This window comes from Somniosus microcephalus, chromosome 5 (assembly GCF_052327205.1).
Source record: "Somniosus microcephalus isolate GS21.2 chromosome 5, FLI_Smic_1.0, whole genome shotgun sequence".
Lineage (NCBI taxonomy): Eukaryota > Metazoa > Chordata > Chondrichthyes > Squaliformes > Somniosidae > Somniosus > Somniosus microcephalus.
This window is the reverse complement of record NC_140991.1, coordinates 18,827,186-18,847,120: the sequence shown is the minus strand read 5'-3', so window position 1 is coordinate 18,847,120 and position 19,935 is coordinate 18,827,186. Positions and strand designations below refer to the sequence as shown.

The 19,935-nt window shown below is 46.6% G+C and overlaps 1 protein-coding gene across 8 annotated transcripts; it reads left to right on the top strand.

The window, feature by feature from the left end:
* Positions 1 to 1,098: 1,098 nt before the first annotated feature.
* LOC147116935 (protein FAM200A-like) lies at positions 1,099 to 15,522 on the top strand. Of its 8 annotated transcripts, XM_085987409.1 has the most exons (6): positions 1,154 to 2,094; positions 4,998 to 5,107; positions 8,942 to 9,019; positions 9,336 to 10,825; positions 12,117 to 12,193; positions 13,858 to 15,522. In XM_085987409.1, exon 4 carries the CDS (start codon positions 9,392 to 9,394, stop codon positions 10,823 to 10,825), a length of 1,434 nt encoding a protein of 477 aa, XP_085843535.1. In that variant the 5' UTR covers positions 1,154 to 2,094; positions 4,998 to 5,107; positions 8,942 to 9,019; positions 9,336 to 9,391; the 3' UTR covers positions 12,117 to 12,193; positions 13,858 to 15,522. The 8 variants fall into 8 exon arrangements, 6 of the variants coding, with proteins under 6 accessions (XP_085843531.1, XP_085843532.1, XP_085843535.1 ...); XM_085987405.1 differs by lacking the exon at positions 1,154 to 2,094 and adding an exon at positions 1,099 to 1,142 and having other exon boundaries at positions 8,942 to 10,825; XM_085987406.1 differs by lacking the exon at positions 1,154 to 2,094 and adding an exon at positions 1,099 to 1,146 and having other exon boundaries at positions 8,942 to 10,825.
* The last annotated feature ends 4,413 nt before the right edge of the window (positions 15,523 to 19,935 follow it).

The window sequence follows — 19,935 nt, the reverse complement described above, 5'->3', positions numbered from 1 at the left end:
TTCTCAAATCCCCTCTAAACCTCCCGCCCTTTACCTTGAATCTATGCCCCCTAGTTATTGACCCCTCTACTAAGGGAAAAAGCTCCTCAGCATCCATCCTATCTATGCCCCTCATAATTTTGTACACCTCAATCATGTCCCCCCTCAGCCTCCTCAGCTCCAAGGAAAACAAACCCAACCTGCCCAGTCTCTCTTCATAGCTGAAGCGCTCCAGCCCTGGTAACATCCTGGTGAACCTCCTCTGCACCCTCTCTAACGCGATCACATCCTTCCTGTAGTGTGGCGACCAGAACTGCACACAATATTCCAGCTGTGGCCTAACCAGTGTTTTATACAGCTCCATCATAGCCTCCTTGCTCTTATATTCAATGCCTCGGCTAATGAAGGCAAGTATCCCATATGCCTTTTTTACCACCTTATCCACCTGTTCCGCCGCCTTCAGGGATCTGTGTACTTGCACACCCAGATCCCTCTGACCCTCCGTCTTGCCTAGGGTCTTTCCATTCATTGTGTATTCCTTTGCCTTGTTAGTCCCCCCAAAGTGCATCACCTCGCACTTTTCCGGGTTAAATTCCATTTGCCACTGTTCCGCCCATCTGACCAACCCATCTATATCGTCCTGCAGACTGAGGCTACCCTCCTCGCTATTTACCACCCTACCAATTTTTGTATCATCCGCGAACTTACTGATCATACCCTTTACATTCATATCCAAGTCATTAATGTAGACCACAAACAGCAAGGGACCCAGCACCGATCCCTGTGGTACCCCACTGGCCACAGGCTTCCAGTCACAAAAACTGTTCAAAGAAAATGAAAAAACTAAAATTCACAGTTGCTCCTTTGTCCAGGAGATTAACCTACAATCCCAGGAGACTCCAGGGCAATCCGGGAGAGTTGGTCACCCGAACTGCAGAGAATCCCTCTTGGAGCTGTCCTCCACTGACGGTCCTCCAAGCTGGCGGTGCTGTGGGTGGAGGACCGCCGTCCTTTGTACGGCCGATGGAGACCATCTTGTTGGATCCGCAGCTCCTTGGTTACGTTTCGCGGCAGCGCGTCTGATTGGTTGGCGGCTTCGGTATAAAAACGGGTGCCAGGAGCGAATCGGCCATTTTGAAGCTGCTGGTCGGGTGGGTGAGTAAGTAAGTAAGTGAGGTAGCGGGACGGGGCCACCTGTGTGAGTAGGTGGGTGAGGAATGAGAATTCGGCCGTGCTGAGGCCCTCCAGTCCAAGCTTGTAGACCGCAGGCGGAGGCCTCACCTTCCAGCCTGCACGGGGGCCCCGGTAGAGCCGGCCGGCGGTCCGCGGGGAGGAAATGGCTCGGCGCGTTTTCAGCCGGCTACAGTGGTCCGGGATCGAGCTCAGCTTACCGCCCCGGACAGGGGTGGAGGGGGACTTGACTGGTCGCAATCGGGGGTGAATTACGGGTGGGGGATTGCGGGGTACTGATTGGTTGCAGTACTCAGCACGGTCGGCTCAGCTAGCCTCATTGGCTGGTCGGGTTGCGGGGCCCACTCCCATTGGCTGGTCGGGTAGTTTCTGCCTGCCCAATCAGCGCGCCGGCCGGGGCTGCCACGTGCCATTTCCCAACCACCTGTCTCCTCAGTATGACTGAGGGGCTTGTCAGCTTGGCCTAAGAACTGGGATAAGTTCACTAATACAACAGCAATTCGACACCACCTTGTGCAAGCGCAGGAGATGCAACACCTTGCCACTGTCCAGGGCCCCAAACACCTCTTCCAGGTCATCGTCGTATGTGTCTTCATACTGTTCCCTTTGGGGAACTGTATGAAGTGGTGGAAGGATTTCTGACCGCGATTAACGCTCCTTCCGTGACCGTAACCATCTTCGTATCAGCCATTAGGGTGGTTAGTCCTATGGCGGGAGGGTTTTACGGGCTCCCACAACCCATACGAGGGGGGGGGCCACCCACACCCACGGACGCAAGTATCCCGCTGGATGTCAACCCAGAATTTAGAGCCGGAGCTCCGACTCCACTTGCCGGGACTGTCTGGAGCGGGGTTCGAAACCCTACGCCTTCTGGCCCAGCGGCGGGGATGCTACCGCTATGCCAAAGGCCCACTCCCCTTCCAGGTGAAACAGCGATTTACTTGTACTTCTTGCAATCTAGTATACTATATTCGCTGCTCACGATGCGGTTGCCTCTACATTGGGGAGACCAAACGCAGATTGGGTGACTGCTTTGCCGAACACCTCCGTTCAGTCCATAAGGGTGACCCTGAGCTTCCGGTCGCCTGTCATTTTCACAGAAACCCCACAGTGCAGATAGAGGCCATTTCGGCCCATCGAGCCTGCACCGACACATATCTCACCCTATCCCCGTAACCCCATGTATTTAATCCCCCTAACACTAAGGGTCAATTTATCATAGCCAATCAACCTAACCCGCACATCTTTGGACTGTGGGAGGAAACCGGAGCACCCGGAGAAAACCCACGCAAACACGGGGAGAATGTGCAAACTCCACACAGACAGTCACCCGAGGCCGGATTCGAACCCGGGTCCCTGGCGCTGTGAGGCAACAGTGCTAACCACTATGCCACCGCTCCCACTCTCACCTCTCTGTCCTCTGCCTCTTACTGTTCCAACGAAGCTCAAAGTAAGCTTCAGGAACAGCAACTCATCAGACTGTCCCTTAAGTTCCTTCCTTCCCCCACCCCGGCCTCTGCACCTGCTTAAAACCTGTTACATCCCTAACTTTTTCCAGTTCTGCGAAAGGTCACAGACCTGAAACGTTGAACTAAATGTTTCTCTCTCCACGGATGCTGCCTGGCCTGCTGAGTGTTTCCAGCATTTTCTGTTGTTTAAAAAGTTCACTTCACTACCCGTGGACTACATAGTATTTATACAGCACAGAAACAAGCCATTCTCACCCTACTCTCCTCCTCCCACCCTACTTCATCTCACCCTATCAACATATCCTTCGATTCCTTTCTCCCTCATGTGGCAATAAGCTGATACCACTAAAAGTGACCATGAAGTGGGATTGTGGTAAAAACCCATCTGGTTCACTAATATCCTTTAGGGGAAGGAAATCTGCTGTCCTTACCCAGTCTGGCCTGATTGTAACTGGACCCACAGCAACGTGGTTGACTCTAAATGGCTTAGCAAGACACTTAGTTGTGTGAAACTCCTTGGGACAACTAAGGGTGGGCAATAAATGCTGGACTTGCTAAGGATGCCCACACCCTGAGAAACACACCGTCCGCTAAACACTCCGTCCGCCAACGCCAAACACAATTAATTTTTTATAAAATTGTTTCTTTTCAGTTAGCACAGTGCAGTTTTTTGCTATATTAGTTACAATATTATTTGCAGTGGGTGTTAGTCAATATATGCTCTCGGTGCAGAGTTTCCAAGAAATTATCCTGAGATTCTCGTTCTGTCACCTTGAGAGAAATGTTGCCCATTATTTTTGGGGGGGGGGGGTTGCACACTGTCCCTTTAACAGGCTGCACAGCCCATTCCAAGTTTCGCGCATGCGTGGAATTTCACATTGGGAAAGTTGGTCCTGGGTTGCGCAGGGTCGGCAGACAGCTGCACAGCTTCGAAGGAACGCTGCTCGAGAGCTATGGCCTTTTAATCCTGTCACCTAATGGCACAAATCCCAAATGTTGCAATTGGGTTAGTGGCTTTTGGGCAAATTAAGGAAAAAAATATTTCTTCCATGTTGGGAAGTGTTACTTTGCTGAATACAGTTACAGTAAAACAGTAATCTCAAAGATCAGTTTGGCTTAGTTGGTAGTACTCTCTTGAAAGTTATGGGTTGTCGCACTTTCACATTTGAGCACATAATCTAGATTTTAGTAATGCAACCCTTTGTTTTTACATTCAATGGCCCCACCTACAAAGCCAAGCAGTCCACACGCTTTACATCTTGAACAACCAAGAGCAGAGTGTTGCTAATAGATATTAAAATTATGGAAAATTGTGAGCTGGAGTACCATGAGAAGCAGTCTGTGCAAATGATGCCAGGACTCTACAGTGTGTTTACCTTACTCTGGAGTGCTACAACTGGTTCAGTGAGGCATACACAGACATAGGGCTAGCATACTAATACCTCCAACACGTTCAACAGCTCAGGTGGCACGTGACCAAAGCTTTTCAGCACTCATTTTGTTGAACAGACTGAGGGGCAACGTTCCCTGTAAGCAGCACGACTGCGCAGCACTCCAGGGATCTGTGCAGCTGGCTTTTCCACATTAAAAACTGCCTGTGTGGTATTTTGAAAATTACAGGCAATGTTGCTGAGGAGTACCCCAAGTGCTGACCATTTGGAAGCATTTCTTTTGATTGTCGTGGAAAGACATTCTAGATCGTATAGGCCCTGATGCAATCATTGATGTATTATTGAAAAGTTCATTGTTATGCAAGGAGCTGTATCTGCAATAACCTACAATTGTATTTTCAGATCGTCATACTCAACTGATTTTAAGTTTGATGTATGATGCTATTTTTGTTTAATGTTTTCAGTTGCTTTAAGTGAGCGGTGATTGAAACTATGAAGTAGAGTATTTACACATACATTTAATAAACTTAAATGTTGAGTTCTTGTAATTTGTTCACAAATGGCCATAACAATAACTGAACAGGTAGGAATAGGGTTAGTGAAAGATGTTCTAAGACTATTGGATGGACCACTTTCAGATTATTTTCCAGGGCCGTTTTAAGTTCCTATTCCGCCCCAACTGTATCCATGTCGAACAACAGTCTGTAATATTCATGAACTAATTCATGAAATAACATCCCTATTATTTTTCTCGTGCGAGTCACAGCAGGACAGGTCTGCCTGTGACCTTGTCTCTTCCTAATACTTGCTAGATTAATGCTGAGGGGATAGTTTGAGGCCTTTTTCTGTTCAAAGATCAAGGTTAAGAAAACCTCATACATCTTGCTGCTGTGTTTTATAGTTGCTGAGTGCCTGAATTCTGTTTTACCCATTTAAAACTTAATTTACAAATTTCCCTCTTCTACAGAGTCGAGTACAATGGAGTGCACTGTAGTGACTTTATTTTGCTGATGTGAGTTTGCAACAGATGTTTTACACATCTATGGACATAGAGATTGGCTATCAAAGAAATGGCAGGTATGTATTCAGAACCATCTTGCTACATTTATTTCCTGTGTCTAGGTGATTGTACAACCCCAGGGCATTGCTGCAGGAGGGCCTTAGGGCAGTGTACTTGGCCCAACCATCTTCAGCTGCTTCAAGAGTTTGAGCAGCTCTGGTCTAAATGAATAAGCAGTACCTCAAGGGTAATAATCCCTGGATTACTACCTGAGCCATGTGTAAATTGGCATAGGGTCAAGCAGATCAGAGTGTTAAATGTGTGGCTGAGTGGTGTGGGAAGAAGGGTTTTCGATTCACGGGGCACTGGCACCAGTACTGGGCCAAGAGGGAACTGTTCCGTCGGGGTGGGGTCCATTTAAACTGTGCTGGGACCAGCGTCCTGGTGAATCGAATAACTAGGTCATTAAAGTAAAGGGAAATGAGGGGAAATTTAGAAATCTGAAGAGAAAGGTCAAGGCAGTCAGGTGGGCAGAACAGTGGCAAATGGAATTCAATCTGCAGAAGTGTGAGGTAATGCATTTGTGGAAGGCTAACCAGGCAAGGGAATACACAATAAATGGTAGGACACTGAAGTGCGGAGGATCAGAGGGACCTTGGCGTACATGTCCACAGATCCCTGAAGGTAGCAGGACAGGTAGATAAGGTGGTTAAGATGGCATAGAATATAAGAACAGGGAGGTTATGCTTGAACTGTATAAAACACTGGTTGGGCCGCAGCTAGAGTACTGCGTGCAGTTCTGGTCACCAGGAGGCATGGATTTAAAGTAATTGGTCGGAATTTGAGGGGAGTTGAGGAGAAATCTTTTCACCCAGAGGGTGGTGGGGGTTTGGAACTCACTCCCTGAAAGGGTGGTAGAGGCAGAGACTGAGACCCTCATTGCATTTAGAAAGTATTTGGATATGCACTTGAAGTGCCGTAACCTACAAGGCTCTGGACCAAGACCTGGAAAGTGGGATTAGGGTGGATAGCTCTTTCAGCTGGTGCGGACAAGATGGGCCAAATGGCCGCCTCTGCTGTAAATTTCTGATATTCTATGAACAGGTCTGTGCCAGTGTTTATGCTCCACATGAGCTTCCTCCCATCCTACTTCATCTCACCCTATCAACATATCCTTCTATTCCTTTCTCCCTCATGTTTATCCAGCTTCCCCGTAAATGCATTTTACATTAGCCACAACTACTTTATTTTTAAAAATATTCAATTACTGGAAATAGAAACATAGAAGATAGGAGCAGGAGTAGGCCATTCGGCCCCTCGAGCCTGCTCCGCCATTCAATGCGATCATGGCTGATCATCCAAATTCAGTACCCGGTCCCTGCCTTCTCCCCATATCCCTTGATCCCTTTAGCCTTGAGAAATATATCCAACTCCTTCTTGAATATATTTAATGAATTGGCCTCAACTGCCTTCTGTGGTAGAGAATTCCACAGGTTCACTACTCTCTGGGTGAAGAAATTCCTCCTCATTTCTGTCCTAAAAGGCCTACCCCTTATCCTTAGACTGTGACCCCTGGTTCTGGACTCCCTGACCATCAGGAACATCCTTCCTGCATCTAGTCTGTCCAGTCCTGTCAGAATTTTATAAGTTTCAATGAGATCCCCTCTCATTCTTCTAAACTCCAGCGAGTATAAGCCCAATCGTCCCAATCTCTCCTCATACGTCATTCCTGCCATCCCAGGTATCAGCCTGGTGAATCTTCGCTGAACTCCCTCCATGGCAAGAACATCCTTCCTCAGATAAGGTGACCAAAACTGCACACAATACTCAAGGTGTGGTCTCACCAAGGCCCTGTACAACTGCAGCAAGACATCCTTGTTCCTGTACTTGAACCCATTTGCCTTCTTAACCGTCTGCTGCAGCTGCATGCTTACCTTCAGCGACTGGTGCACAAGGACACCCAGGTCTTGTTGCACTTCCTCTTCTCCCAATCTATTGCCATTCAGATAATAATCTGCCTTCCTGTTTTTGCTACCAAAGTGGATAACCTCACATTTATCCATGTTATATTGCATCTGCCATGCTTTTGCCCAATCACCCAACCTGTCCAAATCATCCTGGAGTTTCTCGGCATCCTCCTCACAGCACACATGCCCACCTAGCTTTGTGTCGTCTGTAAATTTGGAGATATTACATCTAGTTCCTTTGTCTAGATCATTAATCTATATTGTGAATAGCTGGGGTCCAAGGACCGATCCCTGCGGTACCCCACTAGTCACTGCCTGCCACTTGGGGGAAAAAACCTGTTTATTCCAACTCTTTGCTTTCTGTCTGCCAACGAGTTCTCTATCCAAGTCAATACCTTGCCCCCAATCCCATGTGCCTTAACTTTACACGCTAATCTCTTATGCGGGACCATATCGAAAGCCTTTTGAAAGTCCCAATGCACCACATCCACTGGTTCTCCCTTATCTATTCTACCAGTTACATCCTCAAAAAATTCCAGTAGATTAGTCAAGCCTGATTTATCTTTTGTAAATCCATGTTGACTTTGTCCGATCCTGTCACTTGTTTTCCAAGTGCTCTGCTATTACATCTTTTATAATGGACTCTAGCATTTTCCCCACTACTGATGTCAGGCTTACTGGTCTGTAATTCCCCGTTTTCTCTCTACCACCTTTTTTGAATAAGCTATCAGTAAAAGTGACCATGTAATTGTCAGATTGTGGTATAAACAGTAGGACAATGGAACAGCCTTTTCCTGGGACGAGAGGGCTGTCCTATGATGAGAGATTGTGCAGAATGGGCCTATACTCTCGATTAGAAGAATGAGAGGTGATCTCATTTGAAACAAACAAGATTCTGAGGGGGATTGACAGGGTAGATGCTGAGAGGTTGTTTCCTGTGGCTGGAGTGTCTAAAACTAGGGGGCTCAGGATAAGGGGTAGGCCATTTAAGACCGAGATGAGGAATTTCTTCCCTGAGGGTTGTGAAACTTTGGAATTGTCTGCCCCAGAGGGCTGTGGATATACTGAGTATATTCAAGGCTGAGAGAGAGATTTGTGGACTCTAGGGGAATCGAGGGATATGGAGCTGGGGCAGGAAAGTGGAGTTGAGGTGAATGATCAGCCATGATCTTACTGAATGGCAGAGCAGGCTCGAGGGGCCGAATGGCCTACTCCTGCTCCTATTTCTTATGTTTGCTGATGATTGCAGAGTGTTCAGTTCCATTCGCAACTCCTCAGGTAATGAAGCAGTCCATGCCCACATGCAGCAAGACCTGGATAACATTTGGGGTTGGGCTGATAAGTGGCAAGTAATATTTGCGCCACACAAGAGCCAGGCAATGACTGTCTCTAACAAGAATCTAACCACTGCCCCCTTGACCATTTCAATGGCATTACCGTTGCCAAATCCCCCACCATCAGCAACCTGGGGGTCACCATTGACCAGAAACTTAACTGGACCAGCCACATAAATACTGTGGCAACAAGAGCAGGTCAGAGGCTGGGAATTCTGCGGTGAGTGTCTCATCTCCTGACTCCCCAAAGCCTTTCCACCATCTACAAGGCACAAGTCAGGAGTGTGATGGAATACTCTCCACTTGCCTAGATGAGTGCAGCTGCAACAACACTTGAGAAGCTCGACACCATTCAGGACAAAGCAGCCCCCTTGATTGGCACCCCATCCACCACCTTAAACATTCACTCCCTCCACCACCGGCGTACCGTGGTTGCTGTGTGTACATGCTGAGTGCAGAAATTAACACGCTGTCATGTTACATAATATGTTCTTGCGTTACATGATGTGTGAGCTATTTCAGCAGGTGCAAGATAAATTGCAAAGAACAAGAAAGATTGTTGTAAACGCATAATAAATGCCAGATGTGGATAAATATTTTATTTCATCAGCTTCAAAACAGCCAAAGCCCATAGTGATGATACAGAACTTCCTTCAAGTTCAATTGTAAGGACTGAAGATCACAGGAGGTGTGTGAGTAAAAAACCCCAAAAAAAAACCAAAGCTACCATTAACCTGCAAAATTAGGGAAATACAAGGACAGCTACTTGAATTTCGGTTTTATTTGTACCGAGAGTGGATACAAACCTCAGCCGCAGTGTGTAATTTGTGCACCAGTACTGTCCAGTGAAACCCTCCAAATTAGAGACATTTAATTATCAAGCATAAATGATATAAGAACAAGAAAAGTTGTTTTTTTTTAGCGAAAGTCTAAGGAACTAGTTGGTACGGAAGCAGTAATGGAATCCACAACTACTGATAAAAATCTCGTCTCGTCCTACTTAGTAGCGCAGAAGATTGCCAAAGCAAAAAGACCGTATACGATTGCTGAGGAGTTGATAATGCCGTGCGCCATTGCAATCGTAAGGGAAATGTTTGGAGAGCAGGAGGCCAAGGAACTGGAAAAAATACAGATATCTAACAACACTGTCAAACAACAGATTGATGTATTATCAGAAGACATAGTTTTGCAGTGCATCGATCGGCTGCGTGACAATGACTTTGCTATACAGCTTGATGTAACCACAGACTTTTCTAAAATGTCCCATTTACTCGTCTATGTTCGCTATGTGTGGAATAAGGAACTAAAAGAAGACTTTTTGTTTTGCAAAGAGCTCAAGACGACAACCGGAAAGTCGGATGACATTTTCACCTTGTTGGACGATTTCATGACTTCAGTGGCAATCAGCTGGACAAATTGCATTGGGGTCTGCACTGATGGGGCTGTGGCACTGACTGGAAAGGATTCTTGTCTTGTGCAAAAAATAAAAGCTGTTGCACCTCGCGCTATTTGGACACATTGCTTTTTACACCGAGAGGCGCTTGCTGCGAAAGATATTGAGCCGGGTCTTCACGGTGTTCTCAACACGGCGGTAACGCTCGTTAATTTTATCAAGTCCAGAGCCAGAAACTCCAGGTGTTTTGCTGCATTTTGTGAGGAAGTCGGAGCAGAGCACAATTCCTTGCTCATGCACACCAAGGCGAGATGGTTATCTCGAGGCAGAATGCTTACCCGTATATTTAATCTCAGGGGAGATGTACACACTTTCTTAGCTGATGAGAAGCCCGAACTTGCCGAGGTGCTGAAAGATGACGTGTGGCTGGCCAAACTGGGTTACCTTGCAGACATGTTCAGTGAAATGAATAAGTTGAATAAAGCTATGCAAGGTGAGAGAACTCATTTTTTTGCCCAGCGTGAAAGAATTGACTCGTTCAAGGGGAAACTGCAAGTCTGGAAGGTTCTTGTCTCTGGGGGGACGACGGAGATGTTTGAGCTCCTGCATTCTTTCATTCAAGAAAGAAACGTCGACTTTGACGTAATCAGACCCCAGCTGGTCGCGCATCTTTCTGGTCTACTCGACAAATTCAATACTTACTTTCCAGATCTCACGGCAGAACAATCTGCTGCACACCTGTGGGCTACAAACCCCTTTTGTGAGAATATTGAAGCTAAACTGCTGACCTCCGTCCCACCAAAGTTATTAGAAGAGCTCATTGATATTTCATCCGACAGCTCCCTCCGAACCAAGTTCAGTGAATTGCCGCTGGAGACATTTTGGTGTGAATGCTCCGATGAATACAGCACGGCGGCTTCTGCAGCGCTGAAAGTGATGGTCCCGTTTGGCACGACCTGCTTGTGTGAAGCTGGAATGTCAGCGCTGATGTCAATGAAAACCCGAGGCCAGGTGAACATTGACCATGACATGCGCGTGTGCTTGTCGAAGATACCTCCACGCCTTGACAGAATAGTTGCTCAGCAACAGGTTTCACCTTAAGTATGTAAAACAAATAATAAAAATATAGGTGTTTAATTTTTATACAGAGAAATGCTCGTGGTGTTTGCAGGGGGGCCCGTGGAGTTTTTATAACATGGGAGATGGGGCCGCGAGCAAAAAGGGCTAGGGAATGGTGTTTGTGTCGGGGACCGTACACAGTGGCTGTGGTCTTCCCAATGGGGAGGAAATTTCTGCTCATCCAGTACTGGATGTCGGGCGAATCGGAGGCAGTGGAGGGGTCGAGAGGTGATGGTCAGGTGGCGCTGGCTGTCGTCGGCGTACATGTGGAACCTGATGTATTTGGATGATGTTGCTGAGGGGCACAGAAAGTACACAGGCAAATATTGTCTGGGAAAGCATGGTGGAGACCATGCTAGCCTGAGACTTTATAGTGGCCCAGAAATTCGGATCGGGGCTTCCTGCGGGTGCAAGCCCCCGACCTGCACTTACCTAGCGCGCCGGCCGTTGAGCTGTGGGCCCCCGTGGAATTCCGATCCTGGGCCTGCTCCAACTGCCAGCGCGCAGTGCTTGCGTATCCCAGGGGCGCAGTTAGTTCGATGCGTCCCCTGGGATCGCGTGGGCCATGGGGAGCCAATTGGAGCAGGGAATGCTCCATTCATAAGTTTGACAGGAAGAGCTGTCAAAACTTATAAATACTACAGGCCCCAAAACATCACAATCTTCAAAAAAAAAAATTTAAACATCACATTTTTTAAATAAGCTATAAATTACATGAAATAACTATTTTAAACAATTTACATTTTTGAAAACAATTTTATTTTCTAACAGGGCTAAAAATAAACTTACCTTTCTTTAAAGTATTTAAAAATAATAAACCTGTGGAAAAAATGTTTTAATTTTAATTAATTCACCACTTACCTTGTAAAAAGCAGGCCTTACGACTGCTTTTTAAATGTGTAACTTCTGGAGACTTACCCTCCTGGGAAAACCTGGAGGAAAAAAAACCGAAGTTCGATGCGCACGCGCAGCCTCTCCTGCGCACATGTTCAACCTGTGAACCCCTTCTTTCAGGGGAACGGAAGTGCCGGTTTCCCGCGCAGGCAGGAAACTGGCACTTCCATTGGGCCTATGGGTGAGTACCCCGTGCGTACTCACCCGTGGAGACCCGAATTTCTGGGCCATTGTTTTTAAACCCTGTTTGAGAAATTGTGCTGGTGTTCCTTTTATGACGCAATGAACATGTGCCCATCTGGCTGTATGGGAGGGATTGACCGTTCCTTCCAAGGATAGGATGATGCTCACAGTTGTGTATCTTTACTTTCTATTTTAGACATCATTAGAATTGGCTGTCCAGGCTAATCATTTCCAGTGCATACAAGAGGAGCCGTATCTATGTCGCTCAGTGCTGTAAGTTTACTAAGATTCCTTATTTTATTTTTTCTCATGCAAGTCACCGCAGGACGGGTCTGCCTATGACCTTGTCTCTTCCTGATACTTGCTAGATTAATGCTGAGGGGATTGTTTGAGACCTTCTTCTGTTCAAAGATCAAGGTTAAGGAAACCTCATACATCTTGCTGCATTTTATAGGTAATGGGAGCTTTTAAGTTCTGGTCCACCATTTTATATAAAGCATCCTTAACTTGGTAAAATGTTCCACGGTGCAGCCAGAATTGGAGGAGCGCAGAGATCTCGGAGGGTCGGAGACAGCGAGAGGTGAGGAAGGATGAGAATTTTAAATTCAAGGCAATGCCAGATCGGGAGCCAGTGTAGGTCAGGGCACAGGGCCGATGGGGGAATGGGACTTTGTGAGTTATGGGGCAACGAGCAGTAAAATGGAGCTCATGACTACCTGTAGATTGTAAACTAATTCCTGTGCAATAAGCAGGGTTGGTGCTCTAAAATGGGAGGCTATTATTTTGTGGCTTTGATGCAGTTTGCTTTGGGAGCTTGAATCATGAATATGAAGATGTAAATACCCTGTTATATGGAGAGCTGGGGTTGTTCTCCTTAGAGCAGAGAAGGTTGAAAGGCGACTTAATAGGTGTTCAAAATCATGAGGGGTCTAGATAGAGAGAAACTGTTCCCATTGGCAGAAGGGTCAAGAACCAGAGGACACAGATTTAAGGTGATTGGCAGAAGAACCAAAGGTGACATAGAAACATAGAAGATAGGAGCAGGAGTAGGCCATTCGGCCCTTCGAGCCTGCTCCGCCATTCAACGAGATCATGGCTGATCATCCAAACCCTAGCACCCGGTCCCTACACCGACAGCCATCCCACCCAAGCCCTATCCCCATAACCCCGTAACCCCACGTATTTAATCCCCCCTAACACTAAGGGCCAATTTTTATCATGGCCAATCAACCTAACCCGCACATCTTTGGACTGTGGGAGGAAACCGGAGGAAACCCACGCGTGAGTGGTTAGGACCTGGAATGAACTGCATGAAAGGGTGGTGGAGGCAGATTCAATCGTGGCTTTCAAAGGGGAATTGGATAAATACCTGAAGGAGAAAAATTTGCAGGGTTACGGGGAAAGGGCGGGGGAGTGGGACATAGAAGATAGGAGTAGGCCATTCGGCCCCTCGAGCCAATTTAATGAGATCATGGCTCATCATCCAAATTCAGTACCCTGTCCCTGCTTTCTCCCCATATCCCTTGATCCCTTTAGCCTCAAGAAATATATCCAACTCCTTCTTGAATATATTTAATGAATTGGCCTCTACTGCCTTCTGTGGTAGAGAATTCCACAGGTTCACCACTCTGGGTGAGGAAATTCCTCCTCATCTCAGTCCTAAATGGCTTACCGCTTATCCTTAGACTGTGACCCCTGGTTCTGGACTCCCCTGCCATTGGGAACATCCTTCCTGCATCTAGTCCTGTTAGAATTTTATAAGTTTCAATGAGATCCCCTCTCATTCTTCTAAACTCTAGCGAATATAAGCCTAATTATATTAGCTGCAGTGCTCTTGCAGAGAGCTGGCACGGGCTCAATGGGCTGAATTGTCTACTGTAACCGTTCTATGATTTGAGGACGTGGGTGGACTGATGTATTTTTTTCTTCCCTTGCAGGTATAGCAATTGAAATACTGCCGGCAGGATAGCTCAATAATTGAGCTGAGAGACTGTGGCCATGGACTTCCCTCCCACCACCATCTGGTTTGTTACACAAACTGACGTGTGGGGAAATAAAATGGACTATGTCATGATCAATCTGAAGCGCCACATCTAGTCATGGATCCAGTTTGATGGGCAAGAAACAAGAGGCATTCAGGCAGCGGAGAGGAGAGCCACGGAGCTGCGTCCTAGTGTCGGTCGGTCTAAAGCTGGGGGGGAAGGCGTGGGCTCTTCAGCCTCAAAAGGAGTCACCTGAGGGGTGCAGTACAGTTAAAAAGGAATGGAAATTGCATTCCTTTAATACAGCAAATCCTGAGTAGGGCAAGGGGTTCTCATCTGTACTGATGAAGTGCAACATTTCCTCTCCGAGCTGAATTTCTGTTGAGGCAGTTTATTGGAAACGGTTAGCACAAACTTGGAAGCTGCACATGGCAAGCTTAACCTGGATCCAATTGCACCTTCCTCAAGGTAATTTATAGTATTTGCAATTTACTATAATTCTGTTTGAGTTTAATAATTGTGATTTCAGTATTTATGTATTTTATACAAACACACATTTAAGTGCTGCACTGTAATATAATTGTTTTGAATAAATTACTATTTATTAAACTACTATAAATTACTATTTTACATAGAACTGCTGTAAATAGGAAATACTATGCTGGTGTTCATGCTCTGATCAACCTCCAAGCCTCCTCCCACCTTGCTTCATCTTGCCTGGTCAACATATCCTATTCTTGTCTAGCTCCCCCTCTTGTTTCTATTCACACTAGTTAAACACTCGTTCCCTCAATCTTTTTTACCTCCAGTACGTAGTGCTTTGTGTTACAGGTAAATATTTAATCTACCTATAACTTAAACTAGATCACAGAAATCACAGATCTAGTAATTAGTTGAAACTAAACTATAAGCTAAGTTAATTAAATACATAAGCTTTTAATTAAATAACTGAAGCAAGGTTATATAGGGATGGCAGTGCAGGTGGTGTGCTGCAACTGCAGCATGGAGAGTTTGTGGAGAGCATCCCGATCCCAGATGACCATGTCTGCATCTCGGAACTTCATCTGAGTTGTTGACATGCAGACAGTGAGGGGGAGTGTTAACTGGACACATTGATCCAGGAGGCTGTTGGCATATGGAACGCAGTTAATTCAGCTTCTGACAAGAGGTGTTTGTGTTTAGTTCATTTGATATAGGGGGAAAATGTGGTTGGTATCATTGGAGAGATACAGATTTCACTTAGCAACAGCTGGTGTTTGCAACCAACCAGCCTTGGATATTTTCATAATAGAATGCTTAGATTAGAAATATGGTATGTTAAAGTCTAGAGACTAGAAGCTTTATGCTTACCGCAGCAAGGCCAGTGTTTTTACATGCTTGCTGTTGATGTATGTTGAAGAAAATGTAGACTTGTCACTGGACCATGCAGTAGCCAGAGACTACCATATTAGGCAATGCCAGCTCCAGTTTGATAAAAGTGTATAAATATAAGGGTTTTCCTTCATTTCAAGCAGCACGAAAGGACCCATGCCTAGGTTTGCATACTCTATCTGTAACAATACTCTGCTTGTAAATTGCTTTCTATGCTGAAGTTAAAGAATAAAATTATTATAACCAGAAGATTGAACTCGTTACTACTCAAGTGAACAAACTGAATTGTTCTAAGTCAACAGAGGCAGTCACACCCCTTAAGTTAGGTAGTGGTACAGGTCTGGTTAATGGTCAGGGACAGATGGGTGTGACTGCAACTCAGCAGGTAAGGGGACCCCAGGTACACTGCTAGAGGAACCTCAGCCTTTGCCCCCGCCCAACAGGTATGAGGTTCTTGCTGCCTGTGTGGATGAGCAAACTGGCCACGGCACCATAGTATAGGTGGCCATTCCAGTGGGGTGGGGGGGGGGGGGGGGTCGCCAAGTGAAAATGAATATTGATAAGACAGTAGTCAGGGGGTAGCTACTGTTCTCTAGCCAGGACCAGGAGTTCCAAAGGCTGTTGCCTAACCGGTCAGTGCCAGGGTGAAGGATATCTCCTCGTGGTTGGAGAAGAATGTAATGCAAGGGGGAGGATCTAGTTGTCGTGCATGTAGGAACCAACGATATAGGTAGAACTAGGAATGAGGTTCTGCTGAGTTTGAGGAGCTAGGGTCCAAATTAAAATTCAGAACCTCAAAGGTAATTGCTGGATTGTTACTCGAGCCATGCGCAAATTGGCATAGGGACAAGCCTATCAGAGTTAAATCCGTGGCACTGTGGGGGTTTCTATTCATGGGTCACTGGCACCAGGACTTGGCAAAAAGGGAGCTGTTCTGTTGGGATGGTCTCCACAACTGGGTTGGGATCAGAGTCCTGGCCAATCAAATAATGTACATGGGGCTTTAAACTAAAAAAGTTGGGATGGGTCAGGTGAGGGAAAATTTAGAAATCTAAAGAGAAAAGTCAAGGCAATGGAGCAGTGTAGCGATTTGGGTGAAGATGAGCAGAGTGTGACAGGAAGGGGCAGAGTTTAACGGTAATAGTGTATCAGTGAATAAGGTGAATGGGAATAATGGTTAAAAAAATATTAAATTAAAGGCTCTATCTGAATGCACAAAGCATTCATAAGATAGGAGTAGGCCATTCGGCCCCTCGAGCCTGCTCTGCATTTTAATGAGATCATGGCTGATCATCCAAATTCAGTGCCCTGTCCCTGCTTTCTCCCCATATCCCTTTAGCCTTAAGAAATCTATCTAACTCCTTCTTGAATATATTTAATGAATTGGTCTCAACTGCCTTTTGTGGTAGAGAATTCCACAGGTTCACCACTCTCAGTGAAGAAATTCCTCCTCACCTCAGTCCTAAATGGCCTTATCCTTAGACTGTGACCCCTGGTTCTGGACTCCCCTGCCATCGGGAACATCCTGCATCTAGTCTGTCTAGTCATGTTAGAATTTTATAGGTTTCAATGAGATCCCCTCATTCTCAACTCCAACGAATATAAGCCCAATCGACCCAATCTCTCCTCATACATCAGATGAATTGGTGGCAGAGATAAATGGCTTTGATGTAATAACCATTAGACAGCGGCGGCTGACCTGTGTGGAGCGCGGCGAAGAGCGGGAGAGGCGCAGGTAGGCCCCACGGCGGCGGACCTGTGGAGCGAGGCAGCGGCAGCGATTTAAAGAGCGGGAGAGGCGCAGGTAGGCTTAACAATCTGAGCTCAGGGAGGGAGAGAAGTAAAAAGTAATCGAAGTGTGACATCACCAGAAAGCAGGTAAGTGATTGGTATTTCTTTTTTCCAAACTTAAATTTTGTGGTTTATAGTTTAATAGGGTGTCTGGTGTAGCGGGGACTGTTGGTAAACCAGGGCCCTTAAGTATATCATTTAATTGGTGGGATTGATTTGATTGAATTGAATTTAAATTAATTAAAGGGCACGTCATGGCAGGAGAGCTCGGCCCCGTGGTATGCTCCTGCGCTATGTGGGAAATCAGGGACACTTCCTGTGTCCCTGACGACCATGTGTGCGAGAAGTGTATCCAGCTGCAGCTACTGACAGACCACATTGCGGCGCTGGAGTTGCGATTGGATACATACTGGAGCATTTGCGATGCTGAGGACGTCGTGGATAACACGTTTAGAGAGTTGGTCACACCGCAGGTAAAGGCTGCACAGGCAGGAAGAGAATGGGTGACCACCAGGCAGAGTAGTAGGCGCAGGCAGGTAGTGCAGGGGTCCCCTGTGGCTATCGCCCTCAAACAGATACACTGCTTTGGATATTGGTGAGGGAGATGGCTTATCAGAGGAAGGCAGCAGCAGCCAACTTCTTGGCACCATGGGTGGTTCTGCTGCACAGGACGGGAGGAAAAAGAGTGGGAGAGCTATAGTAATAGGGGATTCTATTGTAAGGGGACTAGATGGGCGTTTCTGTGGCCGCAAACGAGACTCCAGGATATGTTGCCCCCCCCCTGGTGCAAGGGTCAAGGATGTCTCCGAACGGCTGCAGAACATTTTGGAAGGGGAGGGTGACCAGCCAGTTGTCGTGGTGCATATAGGTACCAATGCTATAGGTACCAACGATGATGAGGTCCTAAAAGCTGAATATAGGGAGTTAGGAGGTAAATTTTAAAAAGGACCTCAAAAGTAGTAATCTCAGGATTGCTGCCAGTGCCACGTGCTAGTCAGTAGAAATAGAAGGATATTTCAGATGAATATGTGGCTAGAGGAATGGTGCAAGGGGGAGGGATTCAAATTCCTGGGACATTGGAACCGGTTCTGGGGGAGGCGGGACCAGTACAAACCGGACGGTTTGCACCTGGGCAGGACCGGGACTGATGTCCTGGGGGAGGGTTTAAACTAAAATGGCAGGGGGTTGGGAACCTGAGCAGGGGGACCGAGGAAAGGGAAACGAGAATAGAAGCAAAAGGAAGGAGAAAAACAAAAGTGGCAGTTGGAGAAATCAAGGGTTTAAATCAAACATGGCCACAGTAAATAATTCTAAAAGGTGTAAGAGTGTTTAAATTTTTTTTTTAAAAAACAAGCCTGAAGGCCTTGTGTCTTAATGCGAGGAGCATTCATAATGTGAATGAATTAGCTGCGCAAATAGAGGTAAACGGATATGATATGATTGGGATTACGGAAACATGGCTCCAGGGTGACCAAGGCTGGGAACTCAACATCCCGGGGTATTCAATATTCAGGAAAGATAGGCAAAAAGGAAAAGGAGGTGGGGTAGCATTGCTGGTTAAAGAGGGGATTAACGCAATTGAAAGGAAGGATATTGTGGTGTATGTACCTTTAAGAGCCCCTGTGTACTGTAATGCCGGTAGTGGCCACTCGGGCTATATAAGCCTGTATAGTGTCTTGTATCTTTTAGTTCACCTCCAGACTTTGTTCAATAAACACCTGTAAACCAACTCCTGCATTCCGTGTCTCCATTAACACACGGATACAACAGTGGCGACGAATTGGAAACTGACTTACCTGCAATTCGGCAGCACCTCAAGGAGATCGATTCCTCAGACGAAGGTCAAAGAAAAAAAAACTGGTTTCACCAGCTAGCCGGGCTGGTGGCAGGTACTGCACTAATCCTTCCTCGGCAGCGGGCTGGGGCTCGATCGGGTGGCTCTGCAGCGGGGCCAAGCAGCGAGTCGGAAGGCGGAGGCAAACAGAGACGGAGGGTGGAGCACTCGGGAGACGGCCGGCGCTGCAAAGCAGGTCGGCGTTCGGACCAAGCAGAGGGAGGGAAAAGTCCCAGAGTCCGGCGGGAACGAGTCTCCAACTATTAAAAATATCTGTAAATAAAAACCGCGGAGAACAGTGTTGTCAGCAGCGGCGGGAAAGTGCGGGAGGCGCCATTTTTTCTCGGCAGGGAAGAAAGGAAAGCGCGGGAGGCGCCATTTTTGATTTTCAGGATGCCTAAGACTGGCAATATTACTGCTTTCGATAGTGATAGAGGATTGGACCCCATATGTGGAAAGAGTGGAGGTATATTGCACAGCGAATGAAGTAGAGGATGATAAAAAGGCATCGGTACTTCTAAATCTGATGGGCGCAAGGACATACGGGCTGTTACGAAACTTAATCACTCCAGCCAAACCGATGGACAAGAATTTTAAGGAGATTGTTGATACCCTACAGGAACACTTAAACCCAACACCGCTGCTGATAGCGGAACGATTCAAATTCTTCAGGAGGAATCAGCACAAGAATGAAAGTAACGCTGATTACCTCACCGAATTAAGAAAGCTGTCAAAGCACTGCCAATTCGGGGTAGGACTGGCAGATTCTCTACGAGACAAATTCGTCTGCGGTCTCCTAAGTGAAGGAACACAGAAAAGGCCACTTTCTGAGAAAGATTTGACACTGGACAAGGCTTTCAGTGTGGCTGTATCATACGAAGCAGCAGCAAGAGGAGCTGCAGAGATACAGCAAAAGCCACAGGACTTCGGCACCCATGAAATGACACGGGGTTTCGAGAGATGTTATCGCTGCGGCAGATCCACCCATGACCAGAGGGACTGCTGGTTCAAGAACAAAGCATGCAGGCAATGCGGAA

Coding starts and splice junctions, on each gene's coding strand:
- LOC147116935 (XM_085987405.1), top strand. CDS start 9,290: ATGGAATCCACAACTACTGATAAAAATCTCGTCTCGTCCTACTTAGTA.